The 16,779-nt window shown below is 46.2% G+C and overlaps 1 protein-coding gene across 1 annotated transcript in view; it reads left to right on the top strand.

Annotated features, from left to right (window-relative positions):
- Positions 1 to 8: 8 nt before the first annotated feature.
- The window catches only part of Smp_192060 (hypothetical protein), a gene marked incomplete at both ends in the record, with an annotated part of 23,938 nt that continues 7,167 nt past the window's right edge, over positions 9 to 16,779 (top strand). Inside the window, one exon of the mRNA XM_018792359.1 lies at positions 9 to 192. Coding sequence (XP_018644598.1) covers positions 9 to 192 — 184 coding nt within the window. The remainder of the gene's footprint in view (positions 193 to 16,779) is intronic.

Here is a 16,779-nt window from a genome sequence, read left to right as displayed (position 1 = left end):
TGAAGTTGATGTTCACTGAGAATTGTTTGTCTGTTGATTTGTTTGCATACACGTCAGGTGTTCCATCGGATCACACAACCGAGCCATCCACTTCACAAACCAGCACACACATTCCTTCCGAACAGTCCAGTCAATCATTCGAACCGACAACATCAACTACACCGACTCATCCACAGAGTGATTCATCGATAGTGACTAGTGAGTTCAATGATTGTTTTGCATTAGGTGATGTGTATTTGAGCATTTGTTGCATGCATGTGTGTTGGGTGTTTTGTTTTGTGAGGTGGAAGAGTGTCTGACGAACACTCGTCCCACTCATCTACTGATGGTCATGTGAGCACGAGTGCATTGCACATCAGTTGTGTGTGCACTTCAAATGTGTTTCAGGTATGAGGAGTAGGTGGGGAGTGAGTGTGTGTATGTATGCGTTTGTGTGGGTTTGTGTGTTATTGCTTGATTGTGGTTGAGTGTGTCTGTGTGTGTGTGTGCAGGTGTGTGCAGGTGTGTGCGTGTGTATGTGTTGACAGTGTAGGTGAGGACTGAGGCGTGTACTCACGTGACACATTGTAGGAATTGTAGGTTGAAGAGTGCTCCACTCATCCACATCGATTTGCAACGTGAGTGATTGTGTGTGTGTGTGCATGTGCAGGTGTGTGGTTGTGCAACACTGACCGATGCACGGACGCTGAGCGTTAGTGTCGGTGTGGTTGCACGTTGTGCTTGAATTGTCAAGTAGAAGATGAGTGACGAGTGTTCCATGCAAATCGATGTGGTCTGATATGAATGAGTGAGAAGTGAGTCGGTATTGTGATTGGTAGTGTGTGTGTGTGTGCAGGTGTGTGTGTGGAACTACTGAGTGTGTTCGTGACTGGTAGTCTGTGTGGAGTTCATTTCACTCGAATGATGTTCACCTCTTTCATTCAGTCAATGAAACCACATGAAGTTGATGTTCACTGAGAATTGTTTGTCTGTTTATTTGTTTGCATACACGTCAGGTGTTCCATCGGATCACACAACCGAGCCATCCACTTCACAAACCAGCACACACATTCCGTCCGAACAGTCCAGTCAATCATTCGAACCGACAACATCAACTACACCGACTCATCCACAGACTGATTCATCGATCGTGACTAGTGAGTTCAATGATTGTTTTGCATTAGGTGATGTGTATTTGAGCATTTGTTGCATGCATGTGTGTTGAGTGTTTTGTTTTGTGAGGTGGAAGAGTGTCTGACAAACACTCGTCCCACTCATCTACTGATGGTCATGTGAGCACGAGTGCATTGCACATCAGTTGTGTGTGCACTTCAAATGTGTTTCAGGTATGAGGAGTAGGTGGGGAGTGAGTGTGTGTATGTATGCGTTTGTGTGGGTTTGTGTGTTATTGCTTGATTGTGGTTGAGTGTGTCTGTGTGTGTGTGTGCAGGTGTGTGCAGGTGTGTGCGTGTGTATGTGTTGACAGTGTAGGTGAGGACTGAGGCGTGTACTCACGTGACACATTGTAGGAATTGTAGGTTGAAGAGTGCTCCACTCATCCACATCGATTTGCAACGTGAGTGATTGTGTGTGTGTGTGTGCATGTGCAGGTGTGTGGTTGTGCAACACTGACCGATGCACGGACGCTGAGCGTTAGTGTCGGTGTGGTTGCACGTTGTGCTTGAATTGTCAAGTAGAAGATGAGTGACGAGTGTTCCATGCAAATCGATGTGGTCTGATATGAATGAGTGAGAAGTGAGTCGGTATTGTGATTGGTAGTGTGTGTGTGTGTGTGTGCAGGTGTGTGTGTGGAACTACTGAGTGTGTTCGTGACTGGTAATCTGTGTGGGGTTCATTTCACTCGAATGATGTTCACCTCTTTCATTCAGTCAATGAAACCACATGAAGTTGATGTTCACTGAGAATTGTTTGTCTGTTTATTTGTTTGCATACACGTCAGGTGTTCCATCGGATCACACAACCGAGCCATCCACTTCACAAACCAGCACACACATTCCGTCCGAACAGTCCAGTCAATCATTCGAACCGACAACATCAACTACACCGACTCATCCACAGACTGATTCATCGATCGTGACTAGTGAGTTCAATGATTGTTTTGCATTAGGTGATGTGAATCTGAGCATTTGTTGCATGCATGTGTGTTGGGTGTTTTGTTTTTTGTGAGGTGGAAGAGTGTCTGACAAACACTCGTCCCACTCATCTACTGATGGTCATGTGAGCACGAGTGCATTGCACATCAGTTGTGTGTGCACTTCAAATGTGTTTCAGGTATGAGGAGTAGGTGGGGAGTGAGTGTGTGTATGTATGCGTTTGTGTGGGTTTGTGTGTTATTGCTTGATTGTGGTTGGGTGTGTCTGTGTGTGTGTGTGCAGGTGTGTGCAGGTGTGTGCGTGTGTATGTGTTGACAGTGTAGGTGAGGACTGAGGCGTGTACTCACGTGACACATTGTAGGAATTGTAGGTTGAAGAGTGCTCCACTCATCCACATCGATTTGCAACGTGAGTGATTGTGTGTGTGTGTGCATGTGCAGGTGTGTGGTTGTGCAACACTGACCGATGCACGGACGCTGAGCGTTAGTGTCGGTGTGGTTGCACGTTGTGCTTGAATTGTCAAGTAGAAGATGAGTGACGAGTGTTCCATGCAAATCGATGTGGTCTGATATGAATGAGTGAGAAGTGAGTCGGTATTGTGATTGGTAGTGTGTGTGTGTGTGCAGGTGTGTGTGTGGAACTACTGAGTGTGTTCGTGACTGGTAGTCTGTGTGGAGTTCATTTCACTCGAATGATGTTCACCTCTTTCATTCAGTCAATGAAACCACATGAAGTTGATGTTCACTGAGAATTGTTTGTCTGTTTATTTGTTTGCATACACGTCAGGTGTTCCATCGGATCACACAACCGAGCCATCCACTTCACAAACCAGCACACACATTCCGTCCGAACAGTCCAGTCAATCATTCGAACCGACAACATCAACTACACCGACTCATCCACAGACTGATTCATCGATCGTGACTAGTGAGTTCAATGATTGTTTTGCATTAGGTGATGTGAATCTGAGCATTTGTTGCATGCATGTGTGTTGAGTGTTTTGTTTTGTGAGGTGGAAGAGTGTCTGACGAACACTCGTCCCACTCATCTACTGATGGTCATGTGAGCACGAGTGCATTGCACATCAGTTGTGTGTGCACTTCAAATGTGTTTCAGGTATGAGGAGTAGGTGGGGAGTGAGTGTGTGTATGTATGCGTTTGTGTGGGTTTGTGTGTTATTGCTTGATTGTGGTTGAGTGTGTCTGTGTGTGTGTGCAGGTGTGTGCGTGTGTATGTGTTGACAGTGTAGGTGAGGACTGAGGCGTGTACTCACGTGACACATTGTAGGAATTGTAGGTTGAAGAGTGCTCCACTCATCCACATCGATATGCAACGTGAGTGATAGTGTGTGTGTGTGCATATGCAGGTGTGTGGTTGTGCAACACTGACCGATGCACGGACGCTGAGCGTTAGAGTCGGTGTGGTTGCACGTTGTGCTTGAATTGTCAAGTAGAAGATGAGTGACGAGTGTTCCATGCAAATCGATGTGGTCTGATATGAATGAGTGAGAAGTGAGTCGGTATTGTGATTGGTATTGTGTGTGTGTGTGTGCAGGTGTGTGTGTGCAGGTGTGTGTGTGGAACTACTGAGTGTGTTCGTGACTGGTAGTCTGTGTGGAGTTCATTTCACTCGAATGATGTTCACCTCTTTCATTCAGTCAATGAAACCACATGAAGTTGATGTTCACTGAGAATTGTTTGTCTGTTTATTTGTTTGCATACACGTCAGGTGTTCCATCGGATCACACAACCGAGCCATCCACTTCACAAACCAGCACACACATTCCGTCCGAACAGTCCAGTCAATCATTCGAACCGACAACATCAACTACACCGACTCATCCACAGACTGATTCATCGATCGTGACTAGTGAGTTCAATGATTGTTTTGCATTAGGTGATGTGTATTTGAGCATTTGTTGCATGCATGTGTGTTGGGTGTTTTGTTTTGTGAGGTGGAAGAGTGTCTGACGAACACTCGTCCCACTCATCTACTGATGGTCATGTGAGCACGAGTGCATTGCACATCAGTTGTGTGTGCACTTCAAATGTGTTTCAGGTATGAGGAGTAGGTGGGGAGTGAGTGTGTGTATGTATGCGTTTGTGTGGGTTTGTGTGTTATTGCTTGATTGTGGTTGAGTGTGTCTGTGTGTGTGTGTGCAGGTGTGTGCAGGTGTGTGCGTGTGTATGTGTTGACAGTGTAGGTGAGGACTGAGGCGTGTACTCACGTGACACATTGTAGGAATTGTAGGTTGAAGAGTGCTCCACTCATCCACATCGATTTGCAACGTGAGTGATTGTGTGTGTGTGTGCATGTGCAGGTGTGTGGTTGTGCAACACTGACCGATGCACGGACGCTGAGCGTTAGTGTCGGTGTGGTTGCACGTTGTGCTTGAATTGTCAAGTAGAAGATGAGTGACGAGTGTTCCATGCAAATCGATGTGGTCTGATATGAATGAGTGAGAAGTGAGTCGGTATTGTGATTGGTAGTGTGTGTGTGTGTGCAGGTGTGTGTGTGGAACTACTGAGTGTGTTCGTGACTGGTAGTCTGTGTGGAGTTCATTTCACTCGAATGATGTTCACCTCTTTCATTCAGTCAATGAAACCACATGAAGTTGATGTTCACTGAGAATTGTTTGTCTGTTTATTTGTTTGCATACACGTCAGGTGTTCCATCGGATCACACAACCGAGCCATCCACTTCACAAACCAGCACACACATTCCGTCCGAACAGTCCAGTCAATCATTCGAACCGACAACATCAACTACACCGACTCATCCACAGACTGATTCATCGATCGTGACTAGTGAGTTCAATGATTGTTTTGCATTAGGTGATGTGTATTTGAGCATTTGTTGCATGCATGTGTGTTTGGTGTTTTGTTTTGTGAGGTGGAAGAGTGTCTGACAAACACTCGTCCCACTCATCTACTGATGGTCATGTGAGCACGAGTGCATTGCACATCAGTTGTGTGTGCACTTCAAATGTGTTTCAGGTATGAGGAGTAGGTGGGGAGTGAGTGTGTGTATGTATGCGTTTGTGTGGGTTTGTGTGTTATTGCTTGATTGTGGTTGAGTGTGTCTGTGTGTGTGTGTGCAGGTGTGTGCAGGTGTGTGCGTGTGTATGTGTTGACAGTGTAGGTGAGGACTGAGGCGTGTACTCACGTGACACATTGTAGGAATTGTAGGTTGAAGAGTGCTCCACTCATCCACATCGATTTGCAACGTGAGTGATTGTGTGTGTGTGTGCATGTGCAGGTGTGTGGTTGTGCAACACTGACCGATGCACGGACGGTGAGCGTTAGTGTCGGTGTGGTTGCACGTTGTGCTTGAATTGTCAAGTAGAAGATGAGTGACGAGTGTTCCATGCAAATCGATGTGGTCTGATATGAATGAGTGAGAAGTGAGTCGGTATTGTGATTGGTAGTGTGTGTGTGTGTGTGCAGGTGTGTGTGTGGAACTACTGAGTGTGTTCGTGACTGGTAGTCTGTGTGGAGTTCATTTCACTTGAATGATGTTCACCTCTTTCATTCAGTCAATGAAACCACATGAAGTTGATGTTCACTGAGAATTGTTTGTCTGTTTATTTGTTTGCATACACGTCAGGTGTTCCATCGGATCACACAACCGAGCCATCCACTTCACAAACCAGCACACACATTCCGTCCGAACAGTCCAGTCAATCATTCGAACCGACAACATCAACTACACCGACTCATCCACAGACTGATTCATCGATCGTGACTAGTGAGTTCAATGATTGTTTTGCATTAGGTGATGTGTATTTGAGCATTTGTTGCATGCATGTGTGTTGAGTGTTTTGTTTTGTGAGGTGGAAGAGTGTCTGACGAACACTCGTCCCACTCATCTACTGATGGTCATGTGAGCACGAGTGCATTGCACATCAGTTGTGTGTGCACTTCAAATGTGTTTCAGGTATGAGGAGTAGGTGGGGAGTGAGTGTGTGTATGTATGCGTTTGTGTGGGTTTGTGTGTTATTGCTTGATTGTGGTTGAGTGTGTCTGTGTGTGTGTGTGCAGGTGTGTGCAGGTGTGTGCGTGTGTATGTGTTGACAGTGTAGGTGAGGACTGAGGCGTGTACTCACGTGACACATTGTAGGAATTGTAGGTTGAAGAGTGCTCCACTCATCCACATCGATTTGCAACATGAGTGATTGTGTGTGTGTGTGCATGTGCAGGTGTGTGGTTGTGCAACACTGACCGATGCACGGACGCTGAGCGTTAGTGTCGGTGTGGTTGCACGTTGTGCTTGAATTGTCAAGTAGAAGATGAGTGACGAGTGTTCCATGCAAATCGATGTGGTCTGATATGAATGAGTGAGAAGTGAGTCGGTATTGTGATTGGTAGTGTGTGTGTGTGTGCAGGTGTGTGTGTGGAACTACTGAGTGGGTTCGTGACTGGTAGTCTGTGTGGAGTTCATTTCACTCGAATGATGTTCACCTCTTTCATTCAGTCAATGAAACCACATGAAGTTGATGTTCACTGAGAATTGTTTGTCTGTTTATTTGTTTGCATACACGTCAGGTGTTCCATCGGATCACACAACCGAGCCATCCACTTCACAAACCAGCACACACATTCCGTCCGAACAGTCCAGTCAATCATTCGAACCGACAACATCAACTACACCGACTCATCCACAGACTGATTCATCGATCGTGACTAGTGAGTTCAATGATTGTTTTGCATTAGGTGATGTGTATTTGAGCATTTGTTGCATGCATGTGTGTTGGGTGTTTTGTTTTGTGAGGTGGAAGAGTGTCTGACGAACACTCGTCCCACTCATCTACTGATGGTCATGTGAGCACGAGTGCATTGCACATCAGTTGTGTGTGCACTTCAAATGTGTTTCAGGTATGAGGAGTAGGTGGGGAGTGAGTGTGTGTATGTATGCGTTTGTGTGGGTTTGTGTGTTATTGCTTGATTGTGGTTGAGTGTGTCTGTGTGTGTGTGTGCAGGTGTGTGCAGGTGTGTGCGTGTGTATGTGTTGACAGTGTAGGTGAGGACTGAGGCGTGTACTCACGTGACACATTGTAGGAATTGTAGGTTGAAGAGTGCTCCACTCATCCACATCGATTTGCAACGTGAGTGATTGTGTGTGTGTGTGTGCATGTGCAGGTGTGTGGTTGTGCAACACTGACCGATGCACGGACGCTGATCGTTAGTGTCGGTGTGGTTGCACGTTGTGCTTGAATTGTCAAGTAGAAGATGAGTGACGAGTGTTCCATGCAAATCGATGTGGTCTGATATGAATGAGTGAGAAGTGAGTCGGTATTGTGATTGGTAGTGTGTGTGTGTGTGTGCAGGTGTGTGTGTGGAACTTCTGAGTGTGTTCGTGACTGGTAGTCTGTGTGGAGTTCATTTCACTCGAATGATGTTCACCTCTTTCATTCAGTCAATGAAACCACATGAAGTTGATGTTCACTGAGAATTGTTTGTCTGTTTATTTGTTTGCATACACGTCAGGTGTTCCATCGGATCACACAACCGAGCCATCCACTTCACAAACCAGCACACACATTCCGTCCGAACAGTCCAGTCAATCATTCGAACCGACAACATCAACTACACCGACTCATCCACAGACTGATTCATCGATCGTGACTAGTGAGTTCAATGATTGTTTTGCATTAGGTGATGTGTATTTGAGCATTTGTTGCATGCATGTGTGTTGAGTGTTTTGTTTTGTGAGGTGGAAGAGTGTCTGACGAACACTCGTCCCACTCATCTACTGATGGTCATGTGAGCACGAGTGCATTGCACATCAGTTGTGTGTGCACTTCAAATGTGTTTCAGGTATGAGGAGTAGGTGGGGAGTGAGTGTGTGTATGTATGCGTTTGTGTGGGTTTGTGTGTTATTGCTTGATTGTGGTTGAGTGTGTCTGTGTGTGTGTGTGCAGGTGTGTGCAGGTGTGTGCGTGTGTATGTGTTGACAGTGTAGGTGAGGACTGAGGCGTGTACTCACGTGACACATTGTAGGAATTGTAGGTTGAAGAGTGCTCCACTCATCCACATCGATTTGCAACGTGAGTGATTGTGTGTGTGTGTGCATGTGCAGGTGTGTGGTTGTGCAACACTGACCGATGCACGGACGCTGAGCGTTAGTGTCGGTGTGGTTGCACGTTGTGCTTGAATTGTCAAGTAGAAGATGAGTGACGAGTGTTCCATGCAAATCGATGTGGTCTGATATGAATGAGTGAGAAGTGAGTCGGTATTGTGATTGGTAGTGTGTGTGTGTGTGCAGGTGTGTGTGTGGAACTACTGAGTGTGTTCGTGACTGGTAGTCTGTGTGGAGTTCATTTCACTCGAATGATGTTCACCTCTTTCATTCAGTCAATGAAACCACATGAAGTTGATGTTCACTGAGAATTGTTTGTCTGTTTATTTGTTTGCATACACGTCAGGTGCTCCATCGGATCACACAACCGAGCCATCCACTTCACAAACCAGCACACACATTCCGTCCGAACAGTCCAGTCAATCATTCGAACCGACAACATCAACTACACCGACTCATCCACAGACTGATTCATCGATCGTGACTAGTGAGTTCAATGATTGTTTTGCATTAGGTGATGTGTATTTGAGCATTTGTTGCATGCATGTGTGTTGAGTGTTTTGTTTTGTGAGGTGGAAGAGTGTCTGACGAACACTCGTCCCACTCATCTACTGATGGTCATGTGAGCACGAGTGCATTGCACATCAGTTGTGTGTGCACTTCAAATGTGTTTCAGGTATGAGGAGTAGGTGGGGAGTGAGTGTGTGTATGTATGCGTTTGTGTGGGTTTGTGTGTTATTGCTTGATTGTGGTTGAGTGTGTCTGTGTGTGTGTGTGCAGGTGTGTGCAGGTGTGTGTGTGTGTATGTGTTGACAGTGTAGGTGAGGACTGAGGCGTGTACTCACGTGACACATTGTAGGAATTGTAGGTTGAAGAGTGCTCCACTCATCCACATCGATTTGCAACATGAGTGATTGTGTGTGTGTGTGTGCATGTGCAGGTGTGTGGTTGTGCAACACTGACCGATGCACGGACGCTGATCGTTAGTGTCGGTGTGGTTGCACGTTGTGCTTGAATTGTCAAGTAGAAGATGAGTGACGAGTGTTCCATGCAAATCGATGTGGTCTGATATGAATGAGTGAGAAGTGAGTCGGTATTGTGATTGGTAGTGTGTGTGTGTGTGCAGGTGTGTGTGTGGAACTACTGAGTGTGTTCGTGACTGGTAGTCTGTGTGGAGTTCATTTCACTCGAATGATGTTCACCTCTTTCATTCAGTCAATGAAACCACATGAAGTTGATGTTCACTGAGAATTGTTTGTCTGTTTATTTGTTTGCATACACGTCAGGTGTTCCATCGGATCACACAACCGAGCCATCCACTTCACAAACCAGCACACACATTCCGTCCGAACAGTCCAGTCAATCATTCGAACCGACAACATCAACTACACCGACTCATCCACAGACTGATTCATCGATCGTGACTAGTGAGTTCAATGATTGTTTTGCATTAGGTGATGTGTATTTGAGCATTTGTTGCATGCATGTGTGTTTGGTGTTTTGTTTTGTGAGGTGGAAGAGTGTCTGACGAACACTCGTCCCACTCATCTACTGATGGTCATGTGAGCACGAGTGCATTGCACATCAGTTGTGTGTGCACTTCAAATGTGTTTCAGGTATGAGGAGTAGGTGGGGAGTGAGTGTGTGTATGTATGCGTTTGTGTGGGTTTGTGTGTTATTGCTTGATTGTGGTTGAGTGTGTCTGTGTGTGTGTGTGCAGGTGTGTGCAGGTGTGTGCGTGTGTATGTGTTGACAGTGTAGGTGAGGACTGAGGCGTGTACTCACGTGACACATTGTAGGAATTGTAGGTTGAAGAGTGCTCCACTCATCCACATCGATTTGCAACGTGAGTGATTGTGTGTGTGTGTGCATGTGCAGGTGTGTGGTTGTGCAACACTGACCGATGCACGGACGCTGAGCGTTAGTGTCGGTGTGGTTGTACGTTGTGCTTGAATTGTCAAGTAGAAGATGAGTGACGAGTGTTCCATGCAAATCGATGTGGTCTGATATGAATGAGTGAGAAGTGAGTCGGTATTGTGATTGGTAGTGTGTGTGTGTGTGCAGGTGTGTGTGTGCAGGTGTGTGTGTGCAGGTGTGTGTGTGGAACTACTGAGTGGGTTCGTGACTGGTAGTCTGTGTGGAGTTCATTTCACTCGAATGATGTTCACCTCTTTCATTCAGTCAATGAAACCACATGAAGTTGATGTTCACTGAGAATTGTTTGTCTGTTTATTTGTTTGCATACACGTCAGATGTTCCATCGGATCACACAACCGAGCCATCCACTTCACAAACCAGCACACACATTCCGTCCGAACAGTCCAGTCAATCATTCGAACCGACAACATCAACTACACCGACTCATCCACAGACTGATTCATCGATCGTGACTAGTGAGTTCAATGATTGTTTTGCATTAGGTGATGTGTATTTGAGCATTTGTTGCATGCATGTGTGTTGGGTGTTTTGTTTTGTGAGGTGGAAGAGTGTCTGACGAACACTCGTCCCACTCATCTACTGATGGTCATGTGAGCACGAGTGCATTGCACATCAGTTGTGTGTGCACTTCAAATGTGTTTCAGGTATGAGGAGTAGGTGGGGAGTGAGTGTGTGTATGTATGCGTTTGTGTGGGTTTGTGTGTTATTGCTTGATTGTGGTTGAGTGTGTCTGTGTGTGTGTGTGCAGGTGTGTGCAGGTGTGTGCGTGTGTATGTGTTGACAGTGTAGGTGAGGACTGAGGCGTGTACTCACGTGACACATTGTAGGAATTGTAGGTTGAAGAGTGCTCCACTCATCCACATCGATTTGCAACATGAGTGATTGTGTGTGTGTGTGTGCATGTGCAGGTGTGTGGTTGTGCAACACTGACCGATGCACGGACGCTGATCGTTAGTGTCGGTGTGGTTGCACGTTGTGCTTGAATTGTCAAGTAGAAGATGAGTGACGAGTGTTCCATGCAAATCGATGTGGTCTGATATGAATGAGTGAGAAGTGAGTCGGTATTGTGATTGGTAGTGTGTGTGTGTGTGTGCAGGTGTGTGTGTGGAACTACTGAGTGTGTTCGTGACTGGTAGTCTGTGTGGAGTTCATTTCACTCGAATGATGTTCACCTCTTTCATTCAGTCAATGAAACCACATGAAGTTGATGTTCACTGAGAATTGTTTGTCTGTTTATTTGTTTGCATACACGTCAGGTGTTCCATCGGATCACACAACCGAGCCATCCACTTCACAAACCAGCACACACATTCCGTCCGAACAGTCCAGTCAATCATTCGAACCGACAACATCAACTACACCGACTCATCCACAGACTGATTCATCGATCGTGACTAGTGAGTTCAATGATTGTTTTGCATTAGGTGATGTGTATTTGAGCATTTGTTGCATGCATGTGTGTTGAGTGTTTTGTTTTGTGAGGTGGAAGAGTGTCTGACGAACACTCGTCCCACTCATCTACTGATGGTCATGTGAGCACGAGTGCATTGCACATCAGTTGTGTGTGCACTTCAAATGTGTTTCAGGTATGAGGAGTAGGTGGGGAGTGAGTGTGTGTATGTATGCGTTTGTGTGGGTTTGTGTGTTATTGCTTGATTGTGGTTGAGTGTGTCTGTGTGTGTGTGTGCAGGTGTGTGCAGGTGTGTGCGTGTGTATGTGTTGACAGTGTAGGTGAGGACTGAGGCGTGTACTCACGTGACACATTGTAGGAATTGTAGGTTGAAGAGTGCTCCACTCATCCACATCGATTTGCAACGTGAGTGATTGTGTGTGTGTGTGTGCATGTGCAGGTGTGTGGTTGTGCAACACTGACCGATGCACGGACGCTGATCGTTAGTGTCGGTGTGGTTGCACGTTGTGCTTGAATTGTCAAGTAGAAGATGAGTGACGAGTGTTCCATGCAAATCGATGTGGTCTGATATGAATGAGTGAGAAGTGAGTCGGTATTGTGATTGGTAGTGTGTGTGTGTGTGTGCAGGTGTGTGTGTGGAACTACTGAGTGTGTTCGTGACTGGTAGTCTGTGTGGAGTTCATTTCACTCGAATGATGTTCACCTCTTTCATTCAGTCAATGAAACCACATGAAGTTGATGTTCACTGAGAATTGTTTGTCTGTTTATTTGTTTGCATACACGTCAGGTGTTCCATCGGATCACACAACCGAGCCATCCACTTCACAAACCAGCACACACATTCCGTCCGAACAGTCCAGTCAATCATTCGAACCGACAACATCAACTACACCGACTCATCCACAGACTGATTCATCGATCGTGACTAGTGAGTTCAATGATTGTTTTGCATTAGGTGATGTGTATTTGAGCATTTGTTGCATGCATGTGTGTTGGGTGTTTTGTTTTGTGAGGTGGAAGAGTGTCTGACGAACACTCGTCCCACTCATCTACTGATGGTCATGTGAGCACGAGTGCATTGCACATCAGTTGTGTGTGCACTTCAAATGTGTTTCAGGTATGAGGAGTAGGTGGGGAGTGAGTGTGTGTATGTATGCGTTTGTGTGGGTTTGTGTGTTATTGCTTGATTGTGGTTGAGTGTGTCTGTGTGTGTGTGTGCAGGTGTGTGCAGGTGTGTGCGTGTGTATGTGTTGACAGTGTAGGTGAGGACTGAGGCGTGTACTCACGTGACACATTGTAGGAATTGTAGGTTGAAGAGTGCTCCACTCATCCACATCGATTTGCAACGTGAGTGATTGTGTGTGTGTGTGTGCATGTGCAGGTGTGTGGTTGTGCAACACTGACCGATGCACGGACGCTGATCGTTAGTGTCGGTGTGGTTGCACGTTGTGCTTGAATTGTCAAGTAGAAGATGAGTGACGAGTGTTCCATGCAAATCGATGTGGTCTGATATGAATGAGTGAGAAGTGAGTCGGTATTGTGATTGGTAGTGTGTGTGTGTGTGTGCAGGTGTGTGTGTGGAACTACTGAGTGTGTTCGTGACTGGTAGTCTGTGTGGAGTTCATTTCACTCGAATGATGTTCACCTCTTTCATTCAGTCAATGAAACCACATGAAGTTGATGTTCACTGAGAATTGTTTGTCTGTTTATTTGTTTGCATACACGTCAGGTGTTCCATCGGATCACACAACCGAGCCATCCACTTCACAAACCAGCACACACATTCCGTCCGAACAGTCCAGTCAATCATTCGAACCGACAACATCAACTACACCGACTCATCCACAGACTGATTCATCGATCGTGACTAGTGAGTTCAATGATTGTTTTGCATTAGGTGATGTGTATTTGAGCATTTGTTGCATGCATGTGTGTTGAGTGTTTTGTTTTGTGAGGTGGAAGAGTGTCTGACGAACACTCGTCCCACTCATCTACTGATGGTTATGTGAGCACGAGTGCATTGCACATCAGTTGTGTGTGCACTTCAAATGTGTTTCAGGTATGAGGAGTAGGTGGGGAGTGAGTGTGTGTATGTATGCGTTTGTGTGGGTTTGTGTGTTATTGCTTGATTGTGGTTGAGTGTGTCTGTGTGTGTGTGTGCAGGTGTGTGCAGGTGTGTGCGTGTGTATGTGTTGACAGTGTAGGTGAGGACTGAGGCGTGTACTCACGTGACACATTGTAGGAATTGTAGGTTGAAGAGTGCTCCACTCATCCACATCGATTTGCAACGTGAGTGATTGTGTGTGTGTGTGTGCATGTGCAGGTGTGTGGTTGTGCAACACTGACCGATGCACGGACGCTGAGCGTTAGTGTCGGTGTGGTTGCACGTTGTGCTTGAATTGTCAAGTAGAAGATGAGTGACGAGTGTTCCATGCAAATCGATGTGGTCTGATATGAATGAGTGAGAAGTGAGTCGGTATTGTGATTGGTAGTGTGTGTGTGTGTGTGTGCAGGTGTGTGTGTGGAACTACTGAGTGTGTTCGTGACTGGTAGTCTGTGTGGAGTTCATTTCACTCGAATGATGTTCACCTCTTTCATTCAGTCAATGAAACCACATGAAGTTGATGTTCACTGAGAATTGTTTGTCTGTTTATTTGTTTGCATACACGTCAGGTGTTCCATCGGATCACACAACCGAGCCATCCACTTCACAAACCAGCACACACATTCCTTCCGAACAGTCCAGTCAATCATCCGAACCGACAACATCAACTACACCGACTCATCCACAGACTGATTCATCGATCGTGACTAGTGAGTTCAATGATTGTTTTGCATTAGGTGATGTGTATTTGAGCATTTGTTGCATGCATGTGTGTTGAGTGTTTTGTTTTGTGAGGTGGAAGAGTGTCTGACGAACACTCGTCCCACTCATCTACTGATGGTCATGTGAGCACGAGTGCATTGCACATCAGTTGTGTGTGCACTTCAAATGTGTTTCAGGTATGAGGAGTAGGTGGGGAGTGAGTGTGTGTATGTATGCGTTTGTGTGGGTTTGTGTGTTATTGCTTGATTGTGGTTGAGTGTGTCTGTGTGTGTGTGTGCAGGTGTGTGCAGGTGTGTGCGTGTGTATGTGTTGACAGTGTAGGTGAGGACTGAGGCGTGTACTCACGTGACACATTGTAGGAATTGTAGGTTGAAGAGTGCTCCACTCATCCACATCGATTTGCAACGTGAGTGATTGTGTGTGTGTGTGTGCATGTGCAGGTGTGTGGTTGTGCAACACTGACCGATGCACGGACGCTGATCGTTAGTGTCGGTGTGGTTGCACGTTGTGCTTGAATTGTCAAGTAGAAGATGAGTGACGAGTGTTCCATGCAAATCGATGTGGTCTGATATGAATGAGTGAGAAGTGAGTCGGTATTGTGATTGGTAGTGTGTGTGTGTGTGTGTGTGCAGGTGTGTGTGTGGAACTACTGAGTGTGTTCGTGACTGGTAGTCTGTGTGGAGTTCATTTCACTCGAATGATGTTCACCTCTTTCATTCAGTCAATGAAACCACATGAAGTTGATGTTCACTGAGAATTGTTTGTCTGTTTATTTGTTTGCATACACGTCAGGTGTTCCATCGGATCACACAACCGAGCCATCCACTTCACAAACCAGCACACACATTCCGTCCGAACAGTCCAGTCAATCATTCGAACCGACAACATCAACTACACCGACTCATCCACAGACTGATTCATCGATCGTGACTAGTGAGTTCAATGATTGTTTTGCATTAGGTGATGTGTATTTGAGCATTTGTTGCATGCATGTGTGTTGAGTGTTTCGTTTTGTGAGGTGGAAGAGTGTCTGACGAACACTCGTCCCACTCATCTACTGATGGTCATGTGAGCACGAGTGCATTGCACATCAGTTGTGTGTGCACTTCAAATGTGTTTCAGGTATGAGGAGTAGGTGGGGAGTGAGTGTGTGTATGTATGCGTTTGTGTGGGTTTGTGTGTTATTGCTTGATTGTGGTTGAGTGTGTCTGTGTGTGTGTGTGCAGGTGTGTGCAGGTGTGTGTGTGTGTATGTGTTGACAGTGTAGGTGAGGACTGAGGCGAGGACTGAGGCGTGTACTCACGTGACACATTGTAGGAATTGTAGGTTGAAGAGTGCTCCACTCATCCACATCGATTTGCAACGTGAGTGATTGTGTGTGTGTGTGCATGTGCAGGTGTGTGGTTGTGCAACACTGACCGATGCACGGACGCTGAGCGTTAGTGTCGGTGTGGTTGCACGTTGTGCTTGAATTGTCAAGTAGAAGATGAGTGACGAGTGTTCCATGCAAATCGATGTGGTCTGATATGAATGAGTGAGAAGTGAGTCGGTATTGTGATTGGTAGTGTGTGTGTGTGTGCAGGTGTGTGTGTGGAACTACTGAGTGTGTTCGTGACTGGTAGTCTGTGTGGAGTTCATTTCACTCGAATGATGTTCACCTCTTTCATTCAGTCAATGAAACCACATGAAGTTGATGTTCACTGAGAATTGTTTGTCTGTTTATTTGTTTGCATACACGTCAGGTGTTCCATCGGATCACACAACCGAGCCATCCACTTCACAAACCAGCACACACATTCCGTCCGAACAGTCCAGTCAATCATTCGAACCGACAACATCAACTACACCGACTCATCCACAGACTGATTCATCGATCGTGACTAGTGAGTTCAATGATTGTTTTGCATTAGGTGATGTGTATTTGAGCATTTGTTGCATGCATGTGTGTTGGGTGTTTTGTTTTGTGAGGTGGAAGAGTGTCTGACGAACACTCGTCCCACTCATCTACTGATGGTCATGTGAGCACGAGTGCATTGCACATCAGTTGTGTGTGCACTTCAAATGTGTTTCAGGTATGAGGAGTAGGTGGGGAGTGAGTGTGTGTATGTATGCGTTTGTGTGGGTTTGTGTGTTATTGCTTGATTGTGGTTGAGTGTGTCTGTGTGTGTGTGTGCAGGTGTGTGCAGGTGTGTGCGTGTGTATGTGTTGACAGTGTAGGTGAGGACTGAGGCGTGTACTCACGTGACACATTGTAGGAATTGTAGGTTGAAGAGTGCTCCACTCATCCACATCGATTTGCAACGTGAGTGATTGTGTGTGTGTGTGTGCATGTGCAGGTGTGTGGTTGTGCAACACTGACCGATGCACGGACGCTGAGCGCTAGTGTCGGGATGTGGGGGCGCGTGGGTGTGCTGTGCGGTGCACAGGCGGGC

This window comes from Schistosoma mansoni (genome assembly GCF_000237925.1).
Source record: "Schistosoma mansoni, WGS project CABG00000000 data, supercontig 0335, strain Puerto Rico, whole genome shotgun sequence".
Classification (NCBI taxonomy): Eukaryota; Metazoa; Platyhelminthes; class Trematoda; order Strigeidida; family Schistosomatidae; genus Schistosoma; species Schistosoma mansoni.
This window is presented reverse-complemented; position numbering and strand designations above follow the sequence as displayed.